The 17,209-nt window shown below is 36.0% G+C and overlaps 1 protein-coding gene across 1 annotated transcript; it reads left to right on the forward strand.

The window, feature by feature from the left end:
• The first annotated feature begins 3,044 nt into the window (after positions 1 to 3,044).
• LOC116163560 (sorbin and SH3 domain-containing protein 1-like) lies at positions 3,045 to 12,233 on the forward strand. The gene is made up of 3 exons (XM_031477560.1): positions 3,045 to 3,416; positions 4,045 to 4,538; positions 11,145 to 12,233. Exons 1-3 carry the CDS (start codon positions 3,060 to 3,062, stop codon positions 11,311 to 11,313), a joined length of 1,020 nt encoding a protein of 339 aa, XP_031333420.1. The 5' UTR covers positions 3,045 to 3,059; the 3' UTR covers positions 11,314 to 12,233.
• The last annotated feature ends 4,976 nt before the right edge of the window (positions 12,234 to 17,209 follow it).

Here is a 17,209-nt window from a genome sequence, read left to right on the forward strand (position 1 = left end):
AAATTATTTTCCACAAGCGAATGCTGTGAGTGAGACGGATGTCAAAGTCACTAATTTTGTTTATGCCAAGATATGCGAAGGTGTTGCTAAAACGGCAAATAAATCATAAACTATAAAAGATAGGATGTCCGTCCCCAAAAATAAAAATTTAATCAAAGGAACAATAATTCAATAATATATTGTTGGAATTAAATCACACCAGCGAAAGTAGCGGCAGTCGATGGCAACCTGGATGTTATGTCGGCGGAACGGACAGACGGCCGAACTCGAGCGCCACCAGAAAAATAAAGCCTTGCTTCTGACCAAGGTCGGTGGTTTCGGAACGGCTCCGGAGGTTAAGCGCTATCGGTACCCACGGGCAGTCAGTTGAACAAACAGCTTAGTCCAGAATTCGACGGGCGTTACGTCCGGGGTCGCAACTAAAACAGAATTACGGCAAAATCCTGCGTTTCGCACCAAAAGCAAAAAGATAACGTCCAAAAATTAAAAAATCTTTATTTAAATGTGCGGTCCTCTGACGTTCGAAAAATCCGAGACATGTTTCAAAATCTATATTAATTAAGCCCGCTTTTAATACCATTAGACTCAATACAATCAGACGAGGTTTGCTGCGACTCAATTAATTAACTATGGTTAATTACACTTACCTAAACGGTCGGATTAAAATTTCCAAATTTTGTGGCCCAGTAATGCCTATTGTTACCTGTGAAATAAACTGCATGACCTTGCAGCTCTAATGCTCGTTTTCGCCCTAACATTGGGACACTAAACTCTGTTAATAATTAATTAACGGGGCTGAAATTCGAACATATTAATTTTTCACTTGCTTGCTCATGCCGAGTGCTGTCGGATGGTACAAAAACAATTGACATGTCTCTACGAAAACAATTAGAAAAATTATCAATTAACACATCGTTCAATAAGTCCCGGGACTAACCAAGAAAACAATTATGATTTGTAAAATTTATTGTTATTCATCAACACAATCCTCCCCCATTCCAACGATACCATGTTTGTAAAACAATTTGTCCTTTCCTCAAAATATACTTTAGTTGTAGCGATGATATCCTCATTCGAGTCAAATATTTCCCGATAGCATCTTTTTGAGATCAGACAACAGCCAGTAGTAGCTGAGGGGTAGATCTGAAGACGACACTAGGTGGGAAAGCATATTGAAGCCCAACTCATTCAATTTGGCCATTGTTTTCATTGACCTGTGGCACGATGCATTGTCCTGATAAAAGATGATCTTGTAGAAGTACCGTCACTTTCACCACAAGAGCTTTTCTGCTTATGGTACAATTGACTTGAAAATCAAACACATTGCATTTGAAGGTTGGTTCCTTTGAAAAACGAAATCGACTTGATATCACCACTAATGCCATCTGTTGGTTAGTCCCGAGACTTATTGAACGATGTATTATATATAGCAACAGGTTTCCATATCGGAGGCTAAGACGGCGCTAGACACTAAAACAGGTATACTTCTACCTTCTGTTTTCAACTCTTAAAAGAAATAAATAGTTCCGAAGCAACACTTTTCCTAACGAAGAGTGTCAAAATACCGGGTGTTCGTTAAATCTGTTAGACTACAAAATGTGCGGTGTGTTCATTAATGCTGGTATGGAAATTGAGCGCTTCGATAAAGGTGAGGTGCATAAACGATGGAACCTAATTATGGAAAAATATTAATGCAAGAAAGTTTTCAATTAAAACAGTATGAATTTAGTTAAAGGATTATTTCCAATTCAAAAATAAAATTTTTTTATTTAAAACTACTAATTTAGATAGGTAGGTACCTAATGTGTTATATTGAAATTGTTAGAATAACATTTAGAATACGTAGCGATGTCCGTTATAAACTATATACAAAGTGTCGCAACATTTATACCCCTCTAAATCTCGCAAAATAAATGTTTTGACAAATCCAATAACCGGTCGGTTTTTATATTGACGGGGCTAATTTTCATACAATATAATTCTTGCAACTTTACCTCTGTACTACCTAGGGCGCAGTGCAACCTCCCTCAAGTGGCAATTTAGCGAATTAACCCAACCCCATTAACGGCAACCTATTGCACCGAACATGCTCTTATTGTAGAAGACCAACTGGTGTCGAAAAAAAATAGCCTCATTAAAAGCTTGCCGAAGGCTCATATAATAGATGTAGGTATGTCCACAATTTTTTCATGCAACTTTGGATTTGACAAAAAACATCCTTTATTCCCAATTTCGTCGACGAAAAATTGATTTAATACACAAGAAGTAAACGTAGTACTTATTCTGACTTGACCATTTTTTTAGACAGCCTGTTAGTTTAAAATCTTAGTTTATTCGCCAATTTGATAAAGAAAAAAAAAGAAAAGAAGAAGAAGCTATAAATTTTATGCCTTGAAATTAGTAGAGCCCATCCTGTTCAATTTTGTACCTACCAATGCTTGTTTAAATGATTTTCGCCTTGCGCAGATGGCCACAATAACCCCTTTATTTTCATTGAAGTAGATTCACGTGAAGACCCTTTCCAATAAAAATATTAAATAAAACCACAATAAATAGGTTGCTTTATGAAGGTTTGCATTACATAACGTTACAAGGTTAAATAAACATGATTATTTTCTGTAATTAGTGAGAGTGCAAAGACCTTTTTCACATTCTATTTCCGTATTTTGTCAAAACAAATCCAATAATTGATAACGTGTGACATTTATACTTATCGGTCGAAATGTAATTTGTTGGATAGAGATTCTTTATATTTATGCTTACTTCATCGAGGTTGTTTGAGATTTAGAGGGCTTTTGTAATCAGAACAAGCATTTTTTCCTTCCTTCTCTACTATACGACCCTCTTTCTTAGAAAATGCATGCACTCTATCGCAAATAAGATAGGAAAGAATTCTTTACATACAAAAATGCTGTACCTCTATGAACCTCAAGTAAACATTTCAACATGTGCCATACAGGTAAACTTGTAGGTATTCATTTAGCCTTCCCAATGTCTACTAATACCTTGTCAGACACAAAATGCGACTTCTGATTTATCCATTTTTTTCAAATTAAACCATGGTTAGCGCAAGCCCCTTAAGAAATATTCTAATGTATTTTCGTATATTACAGGAACTACAAGACATGAACAATAGAAGACATACTGACAACTTTATTCCATCGCAAAAATCTCCAATTCCTCTAAATAGATACGACGATTTTCTCGCGGAAGATAGTCCCAAGATAAAACCACGTCCCCGATCTCCAGAACACCGTTTAGTTGCTAGAGCCTTATATAATTTTGTGGGTCAGTCTGCCAGAGAAATTACGTTTCGTAAAGGAGACATAATTTACATTAGAAGACAGGTTGATAAAAACTGGTATGAAGGTGAACACAATGCGATGGTAGGACTTTTCCCGGCAAATTACGTTGAGGTTAGTCATGTGAAACTAAATATGGTTATTAATTATTATTAATACGAGTATTCACATCCCACTTTAATTTTAATGGATAACTGTTACTGTTAAGTTACCATCGTTTCGCCATAGGTATACATAAATTAGAGTAACAAATCACTAATAAAATTTCCTTCTTTATACTTTTGCTTAAATTTCACTCACATTTCAAGAAGTGCTTCTGGATGTACAAATAAGCAAACTGGGTACAATTATTATATCTTGTGGACAAAGTTATCAGAAACCTTGCCCACATCAGACACCCAAGTTTCGCAAGCCTTGTGTCTTTGTTTTATCCAAAATACTTGGCGGAACCCCAGCCGATGTCAGTCCATACCGTGGAACTTCCAATCGTAAAATTATACACTGTTGAACCCCAGATTATAAATTGGACCCCGATTTCATACGATTTTTACTTTATCAGTTTAACAGAAGCTTGAAATTTCGTACCCCTCTTCTTCAAGTTGTTGTATTTAAAGTTTCCCAGAGCCATTTGACAATCTTCTGAATATAAAATTTGAAATGCAAACTGCGATATTTGTTGTCCCACTGGTTCACGTATTACAGTTAATTATGAATGACCATTAATTGACAGTCTCTCTTCTAGATAATACCATTCGATGGTGTCAAATCAACTCCAAGAAGAAATCATGAAGGTCAAGCCAGAGCGAAGTTCAATTTCATCGCACAAACGCATCTGGAACTATCATTAGCTAAGGGAGAACTAGTCGTCATAACAAGACGGGTCGATGACAACTGGTTCGAAGGAAGAATAGGTGGTCGTAAGGGCATTTTTCCAGTCTCGTATGTTGAAGTGTTAATAGACGCCGCCAGTCCCCCACCTCCTACACCTCTTAGTAGTAAACCAGTTGCGTCACCGGCCGCCCATTCTCTTTTATTAAATGGATCAGCGGGTGGTAAAGAGTCAATGGGAAGTCATAAGTATACTCCATCAATGCCTTATCAACAACACTTCACCTCAAGTTACCGAGCTAAACCCCTACAAATTGCCAGCACTAGTTATGGATCGTCGTCCAAGTCTTCCGGCAAAAACCCTATCAATGAAGTTTTGCACATCGATACTCATTCAGAGCCAGTACCGTAAGTGTTTTTTGTTATACTTCTTATTAATCTCTTCCACTGATAAATAATATTATATTCTTAACTATTTACATTTTCGGTTGTATCCGCTGCAAAAACTTAGGTTCACCAGTGGCGACTCCTCAGGGTGGGCAAGGTGCGCAGTGCCCACCCTGAAAAATACAGTAAAAGAAAATTGAAAACGAAAAAATAAATTCATTTTCTTTTTTTTGTTAAAGTTCAGTAACAGTGTGCTTATTATAGAACAACAGACTCCAAAACATGTATTATTAATATACCTAACGTTTCATTTTCACCGAACGGCTCCAGCGCAAATCTACTTCTGTATCTCGGCCTATTACGTTATTGTGGATCGATCTATTTTTATTATGACTTAAAAAAGCAAAATCAATTTAGTTCGAATAATTATAATAATTTACGTACAAAGACAAAAGTTGAAGCTCTGAGTATGTGCTCTCGGTTATGCGGGGAGGGTTGGGCATTAGTGCTTGGGTAATTTATATCAAGGTTGCATTCTTTTAAACATATCCCCTGAATATTATTGAATATTACGCTTCCTTGGCCAATTTATTATGTGTTACATATGATAGTCAAAATGAGTCATTTTTTCCAGTCAGTCAAAATTGAATACCTATCGCAGTTAAAACTTAGCAAGGTCATGACTCTGCAATGTTACCAAATCGTAATTCGTGGGTATACTCTCTTTGGTGTTCTTAATCATGAAACTAACATACGCCTAACGATCAAAGTAAAACTTTCCTGTGTTAAAAGAAATCACTCGATTTTTTTAAATGTAACTAATACCGAATTTTTTTTATTTCATCAAATGTAGAATTTGATTTCCTTTGGAACGGTATAAACATGTCGGTACTTATCTTTTACATATTTTTTGTACCGTATATATACCGTATGCATACGACAAGAACTTTTTAATTAATGTGAAGAGTTGGTGCAATTTATTGAAACATAGCAAGCGCTAAAGGCAGATCCACATTGGTAAATATTTGCGTTGTATGTTGAATTTGACACACATTTGCTCGTGTGCGCCGCAATTTTTGTCAATGTGGACTATGCGCCGCACGAAAACGTACTTACGCAAATAATTTCGTGACGAACAACGCACGTTATTCACTAGGCTGTCGGTTTTCCAGTCAACTTCAAAGGGATTTGCGCCGAACAAAGTTCTAATGTGGACACATGGATTCAGCAAATACAACACACAACATAAATATTTACGTATAACTCTCGCCAGGCAGGAAAGATTACCGGTGACAGCACACCTTGTGTCGATTTACAATCTTTGTTTTTATTAAGATGCGAGCGACTTCTGGAATAGGATCGTGCTAATGTTGAACAAAAAGTCTTTTCGTTCAACATTGACACGATACTATTCCGGAAGTCGCTAGCACCTTACGAAAAACAGAGATTGTAGATCGGGATCAAGTGTTCTGATCTTTCCTGGCGAGAATTATAGTAAATACGCAACCATATTCAAATTTTTGGGACAAAATTTTGTCAAAATTCATTCAACACACACGGAAAATATTTATCAATGTGGATCCGCCTTAATTATGCATGAAAGCTTTTTCATGTTCACGGCAAGAGTGCGTTGTTTTAGTTTCTAACCCCCTTTGGTATCATTACGTTACACCTCCACAGTCCACAAATATCTAAATTCCTCGTTATTACACGTTCAAACCCTTTTCATTCTGAATGAGGTTTTTATATCAAATTTCAGTATAACTTTGTTCAAAATAAACAAAAAAGATTACAGCAGATTTAACACATGTCATTCTTGTGTAATTTAAATAGATAACACAATTCGTTTTATTGGTTAAGCTGATTGTCATTGTGTAAAATTATGCATTCAAAGATGTGATATTATGCAAGTTATGTCATTGTTGCAGGGGCAGATATACGTCAACATTTACCTACCCCGGGAGCGAATTTCCGAACCCCATCCTTATTCAGCGTACCCAATGATAACCGCTTCGCCGAATAGAGCCGAACACCTACAAACTCACGTCCTCCTATCTTTAATCTTTGCCATAGTTATTCAATGGCCATAGTTTACGTTTCCCAACCCGATTGAGCGCGCCTCGCTGAATTAGATGGGGTTTCGGAACTCAAATGAATGACGATGTACGACGTACGTAAAGGCTAGAGTTCGGGAATTCGCCGCTTAGATGGGGTAACTTATTGTTCGATTTAGATTTATGGTGGCGTTACAATTAAATAATCGTAACATACCAAATTATAACTCTACAGGTGAAGCACTGCCTCACTTGCCTCATCGGACAAGCCGCGACTGCTATTTACGCACAGTTGTACTGTTTTGCGAGAAATTCGTATGTTCAGTAACGGCCATGGAGTTTCACATTTGCATTATCTCTCTACTCGCTAATACAGTCGCAAATGTAAATATACTACTGTGGTACAGCAAACCACCGATTACTTAACATATCAGCTAGAATGCACGGATTAACATTATGGACATCAGCTGAACTTCGAATTGCAACCTTCCCGTTTAAAACGGGTTAACTGTATATGAAATTCTTACTATGAAAGATGTGTGATCGTTAATAATATTAATAATAATAATAATTACTAAACAAACAAACACAATAAATACAAGTAACGCAACATGCACTACAAAGACAGACCAGTAAAGTTACACCTCCTAGCACAGTTAAAAAACACAATACTCCTTCTTCTCAGAAACACACCACGTTATCACGACCCACTCGTATTCAACCCAAACGCAAACCCAAAGAAACACTTACACAATAAACTCCATTTAATAAAATTCCTAAACTTACAGGAATTATTATAATTATTTTTTTTGTTTTCCTCTTTCCTGATAGCGTTGGCTATTGTGCCCATCAATAGCTATGTTTGGTAAGTATGAATTACATACTATCCCTAGATTTCCTTAATGTGCGTGTGTGAATTTAATTTTTTTTTTAGACCCGACGGGCGATAGACCGGGAGATGGTGACACTTTTTGTGGTGTGATTTGCTACAAGTATGGCGACCATTCAAAGGTTTAATTAAGTACTCCTCAAAACGAAAATGGTGCTAACTCTCTGGGAGTGGGGCCGTTATTGCGTGACGATTGTTTAAACATGTCGGAAAATTTAATGATTTTGGACAATTTGCTAATACATAAAATTCTTTGAATTTTCTGGTAGTCGGTGACAAAACAAATGACGGAAACGAAATGCCATACTTTTCCGGTGGGCCTTCCCGGGTCGATTGTTTGATTTTTTTGGGTGATTTGCTACAAGCTCATTTTTTTATGAGCATCAAGTCCTCAATCAGTCATTCACGAAAATCAACCTGCCATACCGCACCGACGGGTCCGGATAGCCGCCATACCGGCGCAAAGATGTCATTTTTGTTAATAATTTTGGGTGATTTGCTACAGTATGGCATTTGGATTTTCCGAAAGTTCATGCTCTACTTTGATCCATGATATATGTGCCATACTCGTCATGAAGGCTAAAGATGGCGCCATACTCGAAAATCTGGTTTCCTAAAACATCTTTGTGTTATAACTGGAACAAGCAAGGAACCTTGAAAACGATCTTCACGCGAACTTCGGAAAAACAATTCATGGGTAAAAATGAACAAGAAAAATCATGAAAATCAAATAGGCATTTGTTTAAACATTTTATGTATTGTATTTATTTCGAAATAAGAAACAAGGTAAATATGATAGAATCACAAATTCAAACAACACTCAACAGTAATAATGTATAGATCATTTCATCGATTCTTGCGCATTCATATACTCGACTGGGCATACTGAAAATGAGTGAATCGATCATAGCCTGTGATACACTGTTCCAAGATTCTAAAAGACGCCTGTGAAGATCTCATTTACAAGTGTTTACAGGTGGTTATAAAGCATTTAGCCTCCGACCCACCATAACCCACACGTGTTAGGTCCAGCGAAGGGGAAGTCCATGGAATCATTATTACCGAGCTCCTAGTGAGTTTTTTTGCGGTGTCTGTCCGTCTGTCCGTTACAAACGATATCCCGAAAACGAGTGGACCGATTACGATGAAATTTCGCAGGTGGATTTTTTATCAAATTTGTAGATCGAAGTTCGTGAACTGGCAATGTAGGTCAAAAAATAAGGAAGGTCCTTTTTACATCTCCGTTAGTTATGAACCGATTTGCATGAAATTCAATATGAGTATATCTTTAGCCAAGTAAATCGCAATGCCAAACAAAAGTCCAATCGATTCAACATTCAGAGTGCCCTTTTCACATCTCGACTATTCATGAACCGAATTGCAAACTTTTTGATTTATGAAGGTATTTAAAATCATTAAATGAAATTCGTACGTAGGCACTTGGGAGAAAAGCAAATCTAACGCCAGTTTCAAAATTTGCTTTTGCGCATGCCGCATTGCCAACCGAGGTGCCAACTTTCTGAATTATGAAAGCATTTAAATGAAATTTGATACATACATATATATGCACTTAGAATAAAAGCAAATGTAACAACAGGTTCAAAATTTGGTTTTGCACATGCCGAGGCACATGCTATAGCCATACCCCAGGAGCTCGTTTGCTATAATTATTTAAACGTTTATTATTATTGTTATTATTATTATTAGTTTACCAAAGAATAATTGTTAGTTACTCTTTGGTGTTACTTTAAGTACACTGAGTGTTCAGATACTTATGGAGGGTAGTATAAACTTGACGGCAGCTGCTACCCACTACCTGCGATCCATTGAATGCAATGCCCAACACAACGACCCCGACCGGGACCTCTACAACTTGACTAAGGGGTCGAGTGGGACGGAGAATATTAAGCAACATAACATCTCGTGATAAAACATGATTCACTCGGGATTCATGTTTGAAACTTGATATTCACTTTTATTATACATACCTCAAACTGTTACGAAAAATTGGTGCCATACTGTAGCAAATCGCCCCAATTTTCCGAAAATTCATACATTTTTGAAACAATATTATACATAATTGGCCCATGCCACAGGTATGGCGTATCGAAATTTCTATTTCTGACTATAAAAATAACTGGTGGAAAAATGTATAGGGTGTAGCAAATCGCTCAAAATGATTAACAAAAATGACCTCTTTGTGCCGGTATGGCGGCTATGCGGGCCCGTCGCTGCGGTATGGCAGGTTGATTTTCGTGAATGACTGATTGAGGACTTGATGCTCATAAAAAATGAGCTTGTAGCAAATCACCCAAAAAAAATCAAACAATCGCCACGAGAAGGCCCACCGGAAAAGTATGGCATTTCGTTTCCGTCATTTGCTTTGTCACCGACTACCAGAAAATCCAAAGAATTTTGTGTAGCAAATTGTCCAAAATCATTAAATTTTCCGACATGTTTAAACAATCGTCACGCAATAACGGCCCCACTCCCAGAGAGTTAGCACCATTTTCGTTTCGAGGAGTACTTAATTAAACCTTTGAATGGTCGCCATACTTGTAGCAAATCACACCACAAAAAGTGTCACCATCTCCCGGTCTACGACATACAGACACTAACACTTAATCGTTACTTGATTTTAATTCGTGCTATTAGTTAGCGAGGCTAGACCTGAGTTCTGACAAGAGAAACACCGACCATAATAATAATAATAATAATAAACTTTATTGTCAATAGGACAATATTTAGAATCTAAAAAAAACTAAACGCTATAGACACCAGATCATACAATGCTGAAAGTGCATAAGGTGGAAATAGTAGATGAAAATGAAGACAAATTAAATTGGCTAGTATTACTCGACTTAGTAAATAAAAATTAACAATCGTAGGAAATGGATGAAAATGATTCAAAATTAAGTTTAAATTTTCTCAAAAAGCACTATTATCGCTTAACCATCTTAAGTATAGTTACGTAAGCAGTATTATGTTCGATAGATTGGTGTATTCCATTGTGAAATTAAAATTAAGCAGTGTTTTTGTAGATATCGTGTCGTGAGTAGATAAGTTAACAATTAAAGTAATGTAATTGTTATTTACTTAACCTATGAGGCTTGCCGTCTTGCAGAGGGAGTAGGTACATGCGGGCGTTTAGAATTGATTAAAAGTTTACACATTCACCATAAATAAATTTATGCGCATCTACTGAGTTTAAAGTTTCCAAACATCAGAGTTGTGTTTATCTCATATAAATACTTTTATATTGTATATATAGTTTATCTACGCTGCCAACTTAAAATTTGTCAACGTAAAAGGTGTTGCCAACTTAAGACATGTTGATTCTAAAGTTTCTAGTTTTTGATCATTACTTTCTAATTAAATTAAAGCACCGCAATAGAAAAAATAGTATGAAAAGCACGTGTTACAATGCTGTATTAGGTATAATAATCCTATGTTGTGGTCTGTGGACACTCGTGGCTCCGCTTCGCTACAGCACTCGTGCCACAATAGGTCTCATTTTAACACTTGTCTTTCACTAATTATACTATTATATGCGAATGCAGTCACAGAACTGTTCCGCCAAATGCGTCACCCGAAATGAAAAATGAAACGTTCGCAATGAAAAACCCTACTTTTATGACTCCCCTTTGTACTATCTGGCCAGTAATTTACATTTTATTCTTTCAGTTATCGTGCACTATACAAGTATCGCCCCCAAAACGACGATGAACTTGAATTACTAGAAGGTGATGTGGTGTTCGTACTAGAGAAATGTGACGACGGTTGGTACGTGGGATCCAGTCAGCGAACAGGAGCTTTTGGAACTTTCCCAGGAAATTACGTAGAGCGTATCTAGCATCAGGATCAACCCTCTGTATTATTTAGATTAAGAAATTGTATATTATTTCGATCAACTTAGTCATAACAACTAATTCCAAATAATAAGTAATGTGATTTGAATATGTTTAACATTATCACAGAGGCTAACTAATTACTACCTACCTACGTTTCGTATATTTAGGAAAAAATTATATTTTACTTACACTGATTGCAAAACACAAAAAAATTGTGCCAGAGTGAAGTTAAGAAATTCAGTAATGAAGATTTCATTCAGCTTTCCAACGGTACCTAAGGGTTGCAAAGTGCTTACTAATATAAATGCGTTAGGCATAATAATCTAGTCATTAGCTGAATTACATAAATCACTTTTGTATTTACCAAAGGTTTATAATTAACAAATGGCTTGACGGAAAAAAGAATGAAACAAAATTGTTCTTCCAAAAAATTAAGTCATTCTTATCGGTATGATGTGTCAATCATTTTTCTGTAATCATGGTACAAACTGTTATATTATCAATAATATACATTATTGCATGTTACCAATTCATTATTAGTAATATATTAAGTAAGTAATTTTGTCCAAAGAACATATATTTAATTTATATTTAGACTGTGGTAATCACTGCACGAGTAAACGCGAACTTTGATATCTTGACATAGATTAAGGAAGTTACTACTATAGGAAAATCAATCATTGTGTTCCTGTCTTGTCGGTCCCTTTTATAAGACTTTCGAATTAGGAGTGCCTTTTTGAATACAATACCTTATAACCTTGTTATTATTGTTCAGTATAGTTATCATGTTAATCGATGATAGATGAAGAAATACTCGTACTGCTTTTTAGAATATTACTTACGCATATGTTATTAATGTTACATTACAGTTTTTTTTGTTTATTTATAACATTGTTTTTCAATAAACACCACAAGAATATTTCATGTGTGTTTTGATGTTGTCCATACTGAAGAGATAAGTAGGTACACAAATGGTTTGATCATGCAGGACAGTGTTATTGTTAATTAACGCATTTTCCAAAATAAGAAAGATGTGATCGAATTGTCTGTTTCGTATGGTGACTGAAGCGCCTGAAGTATGTACTTCAGGAGGTCAGTAACACAGAAACCTATCCATAAGAATGTCAATTAAAGGTATGGTCAAATCAATGAATAAAGAATACCAGGAAGGAGCATTACTCAGGTTGTATACAAGAGAAAGTGCGACGGAAGGAAGTCGGTCATTTGCTAAAGCCACTTATGACTCATTTTTGTTGTGGTTTAGTTTTTGCAGTGACATAAAATAATGGTTAGTTGTTGTGCTTGTGGTTGCTCCAAAACGGAAAAAAATAAAAGTTTGGGAATTACATTTCATGTCTGAGTATTGATACCAATATTATTTTTATATAGTACATGTAAATTTACAAATTTTTTATCGGAATGTAGTTTGAGGTTAGTTAAACAAAAGTCATAGGCGGAGTAGACACATGGGGGTTTAGATTGTTTTCGTGTAAAATTCTTTATAATGGTATCCTTCTACAACTGTAAGATAGGTACGCCACTGGAACAGGAAACTACTGTCCGCCATTTGCAAAAGCCATCGCGGTCGCACGTATATTGTTGATATTCTCCTTCCTGGTATTCTTTATTCATGGGGTCAAATAGTCAGGTAATGTTGAGGCAGAGAACAAGTATCTTTCATCAGGATCCGTCTCTGGAACTCCCTCCAATTCCAACATCACTTAGTTTTATCGCTTCTGTAGTGTACGTGTAGGGACAAAACTTCTGGGCTCAACTCTTGACCCTATACGCCTAGTTCGTCTCCACGAGAGAGAGAAAGAGAGAGAGAGAGAGAGAGAGAGAGAAAGAGAGAGAGAGAGAGAGAGAGATCTTCATAAGTAAAAAAGTTGACATTTTGCAGTCTATGCACTATGTGCCATATGTTTACCTTTACTATAAATATCTGTGGTTAAAATTAGAACAAAATAGTCGTATATTAATAAATAAGAAATTTGAGATTGCGCAGCCTTTTCCTTGATTCAGGTGCCACAGCTGACAGCCATGTGCTACCGAATTCAAAAAGAACGAACTAAATATCTTGGAACACTGTAGAAGTAGTTAAGGCCTCGGACGGACAGAGAAAGTGGCTGCAATAGCGCAACCAACTTTGTTGGAAAATGCGCTAAAAAGGGAAAAATAGTTTTATAATTTTTTCCTATAAGTCACAATGAGTTAGTTAAGTAGTGTTCGAGTGCATTCAGAAATCTTCAAAAATAATATAATTACATCTACATATATATGAGCACCTATACTTTGAATATTTTATATTCAAAGGCCTATATTAGATGAGGTCTCCACACTGAAGAAAGCTTAAAGGGCCATGTGGATAGCTGATCTACAATTAATTATAGTAGCTAGGAAATCGGGATGAACTGAAATTAGTGTAAATGCAAATAATTTAAAATATGAGAATTGAGCATCAGAAAACGGTACAAAGGGAAAGTGGTATACGTTTCGATGAAACAATGTCTATCAGTAGGATTCAAAACAAATGTACATTCACCATCAAATTTATTGGAAATTTGGGCATTAGCTTCCCTGCATTTTTATTTGACGCACTTTGTGTTTATTTCGCCCAGCAGGATGAAATTTTGGAAATCATAATTAAGATGGACAAGGGCGGTCTTCTTATATGTAATTAACTTAACTATCATAATTAAACTTCTAAATTTCTCGTTGGTCTATGTGACGGTACGGAAATTATTGCCATACGAGAAAGCGGTCAAGGTTGTTTTTGTTTACATTTTTATTTTATTTAACGTAGAAATTTCTGAGAAATTTGTATTGGTCTTTATCTGTTATCAATTGTAAATGCTGACTTTAATTGACAGGTGGATGTGATTTATCGCCTTTTCTGTGTAAATGAGAGAGATGAATTTTTATTATTCCTAGTATTATAGTCTGATAAGAATTTGTTTAGACAAATTATTCGGCCTCTATTATTTCGGTCTTTTTTCGTACGTAGCAGGGATAGATTTTGTTGTCAACTGTGTAATGATTGGTTGTTATAATTTTGATTTTCGGAAGAAGGGTTTTCGCCTTAAAGTCGACAAGGAAAGAGGGGCCTTTTTTACGTTTAGAGCGGAACTACGTTCCGATTGAAATTTAAAATCAGCTTTAAGTCATATTCAGTGCCCAAATGCAGTCAATTTAAAATTCGCTGTACGCAGAGTTTACGAAGAACTGCGTATTATTGAAGATTTAATTCGCTTTATGCAAATTTCTGAACAGAACTAAGTTATTCAAATTTAAATCAGCTTTACGCCAAGAGTCAGGGCAGTATAACGATTGAAGATAAAAGAAGTTCTGTTTGCGTAGCCGGAAGGCGAGTTCGCGGCTAACTATTATTCTACGTGTCACGTTTGTTCGTGCTGGAGGATTGTCGTAAAGTTTTGACCATCTAATAAGGTGCTTCAAAGGCGCCCCCACGAGTGTGTTTTCAACGTGTGTATTCAAAGTGTAATTCTTGAATTGAAATTTGTAAGATTGTGTTTTGTGCACGGATATCTTTTATTTGGATTACAATTCCCGGACATGTAATTAATTTTAGTCTTTGTGTAATAATTGTTTGCTTTTGTATCATTTTCCTTGTGTTTGTTAGAATTAAATCGCACTTTTGTAATTTTCACATTAATTTTTGTCTGGTTCTGTTCACAACGACGTTAGTTCTAATTTACCTGTATTTGCATTGGATGCTTGCCCAAGGTCCATTTTAATTATTCAAAATTTTGAAGTTCAGTTTGGGGTTTAAAGTGTTTGGTCTGACCCACCATCTGTTAGAAGTTAATAGGTTAACTGAGAGCAGAGTCGAATCTCTCCTCTGTGGTGGGGAGAAGTCTTGTCTCGTGTTAAGTAACAAAAGTAAAGAGCTAGCTAGGGTAGGGTTTTGTTTAGGTGTTTTGTGTACGGCATAGAACAACAAACTTAGAATGGAAACTGTAATGTAATGTAAAAATGACGCGCCATCTCGTGTATGTTCTCAGCAGCTTTTTGCGTGAATGGCGCCAAATTTAAATATTAAAATGTAAGCTACGTCCGCATGATACTGAATTTCTCCGGATCTGTAACAATAACATTGGATTTGGCTAACTGAAACCGAAAAGGTAAATGAATCCAGCCAGTGAAGTCCAATTTTGTTTGTTAGGGGTCCAAATAAATTCAGTTTAATGCGGATGCACCTCACCAGTCAGGGCCTTCAAAGAGTACAGAGCACTTGTTTTATAAGTAACAACTCCAATTAATCCAATCCAGGAGTTATATTTAATTTAATATGATTATACAAGATACAAGATCAACTTCATGAAACTCTACTGTATGATGCTCTCGAGATCGTTCTAAAAACAAAATATGTAGCAATTTATTACAATTCAATTAGTGCTACCTGCTAAATATAATGTGCGAACTGCCATACGCTTTAAATCTCTTCGTGTTCCAGGTTCTAAAGCGCAGCCAGAAAAATGACGTTCACAAACCAAAAACTTTTGTGTAAATTTCTTCCACATTATATTCTAAACCAATTCTTAAAAACTTCGGGCTCCATTTTTGGGAAACGTCTTCACAATCTGTCACACAACATTTACGTTCTCGACTTGTATATGCATAATTCATTGTAATAATGAATAGTAATTATACTTAAAGCACAATAAGCCGTCAATCAAAATTCAAAATTCAACTGTCATAATGGCGCACAAGCACTAAAGTCACTAGATTTAGTAACTTTAACACGCCCGCTAACTATGCGCCATCTATTGAATGTTCTCCAAACTAACTATATCTGCACTCAGTTGTTCCCGTTTACGTTTCCCGTCTTTCTGGCCTACGGACCAGCTGTGCACACAGCATTATTATTTGGCGCCCAACAACTTGAGGCAAGTTCAGGGAAACGCAAAAGTAGGTCAAATTTTCGTATTTAAATTGAGATTACGGTTTTTTTGTCGTTAGGGCATTGAATCGAAGCCACCGTAATATAGAAAGCCACACACATGCCCCCGCTTCCCGAGTGCTACGTCACATCGGGAGTCTATTCATTTTCACGCTGCATCGTGCAGCCGGCACATTTTCCCATTATTTCGTAAGTATGGTGCACTTAAGAAATTCCCAAAATGTCTAAATATCTTTCCCAATGTATGATAAAACGATTGCAACCGATTTTAAACACAAACATTACGATTACTTACAACTGAATGATACGAGGTCTTCGTTATCCAAAAGAATTCATTCACTACTAATTATAACAATAACATTTAATATAAAATGCAAATCACACTTCACAGAGATCCGTCCTCAGAGTGCACGTGGTTACTACTGATGTAAATAATATTCCTCAATATTCTGATCAAGAAACCGTATGCGAGCGTGAAATTCTCCAATCCAATTTAATAAAAAAAAACAGTTTTCTCTGGTCTGGTGCAACCATGTCGTTTATTTTATATTACCTATCAATTGCCAAAGATAATGTAGTAAACGGTTCATATTCCTAAACATACGTTTCTTGATTTGTTGCAATATTGTAGGTATGTAGAACGTAATTTTTTGTTCTTGTCTGCTGAACGTGCCTTATGACTAGATATTTACAATAATCGTTCTTTAATGAACAAAAAGGTTAGCATAAATGAACTAAAGATTAAGTGAGTAAGGTTTTCTCTTTCAAATGCCGTTATAATTATTAAAATCGGTTCAGAACACCTATAATACAAGTTCGTTAAAGTATTCGAATATTTAGTTCATCGAAAAACAATTAATGGATATTACATGGTTTTAGGCGCTAAAGCTTGCTCTTTAAAATGTCGCTTAATTCATTACAATCCGTTCAGTACTTTCCAAGTTTCATGCAATAAAGCAAAGGTACGTTTCCCATAA

Source organism: Photinus pyralis, unplaced genomic scaffold (assembly GCF_008802855.1).
Source record: "Photinus pyralis isolate 1611_PpyrPB1 unplaced genomic scaffold, Ppyr1.3 Ppyr1.4_LG2, whole genome shotgun sequence".
NCBI lineage: Eukaryota > Metazoa > Arthropoda > Insecta > Coleoptera > Lampyridae > Photinus > Photinus pyralis.

What these genes read in the sequence shown, in the direction of transcription:
- LOC116163560 (XM_031477560.1), top strand. Translation starts at nt 3,060, where the DNA reads ATGGTTAGCGCAAGCCCCTTAAGAAATATTCTAATGTATTTTCGTATA. An exon ending in TCCCGGCAAATTACGTTGAG is followed by an intron (nt 3,417 to 4,044) that starts GTTAGTCATGTG and finishes TCTCTCTTCTAG; the next exon opens with ATAATACCATTCGATGGTGT. An exon ending in ACTCATTCAGAGCCAGTACC is followed by an intron (nt 4,539 to 11,144) that starts GTAAGTGTTTTT and finishes TTATTCTTTCAG; the next exon opens with TTATCGTGCACTATACAAGT.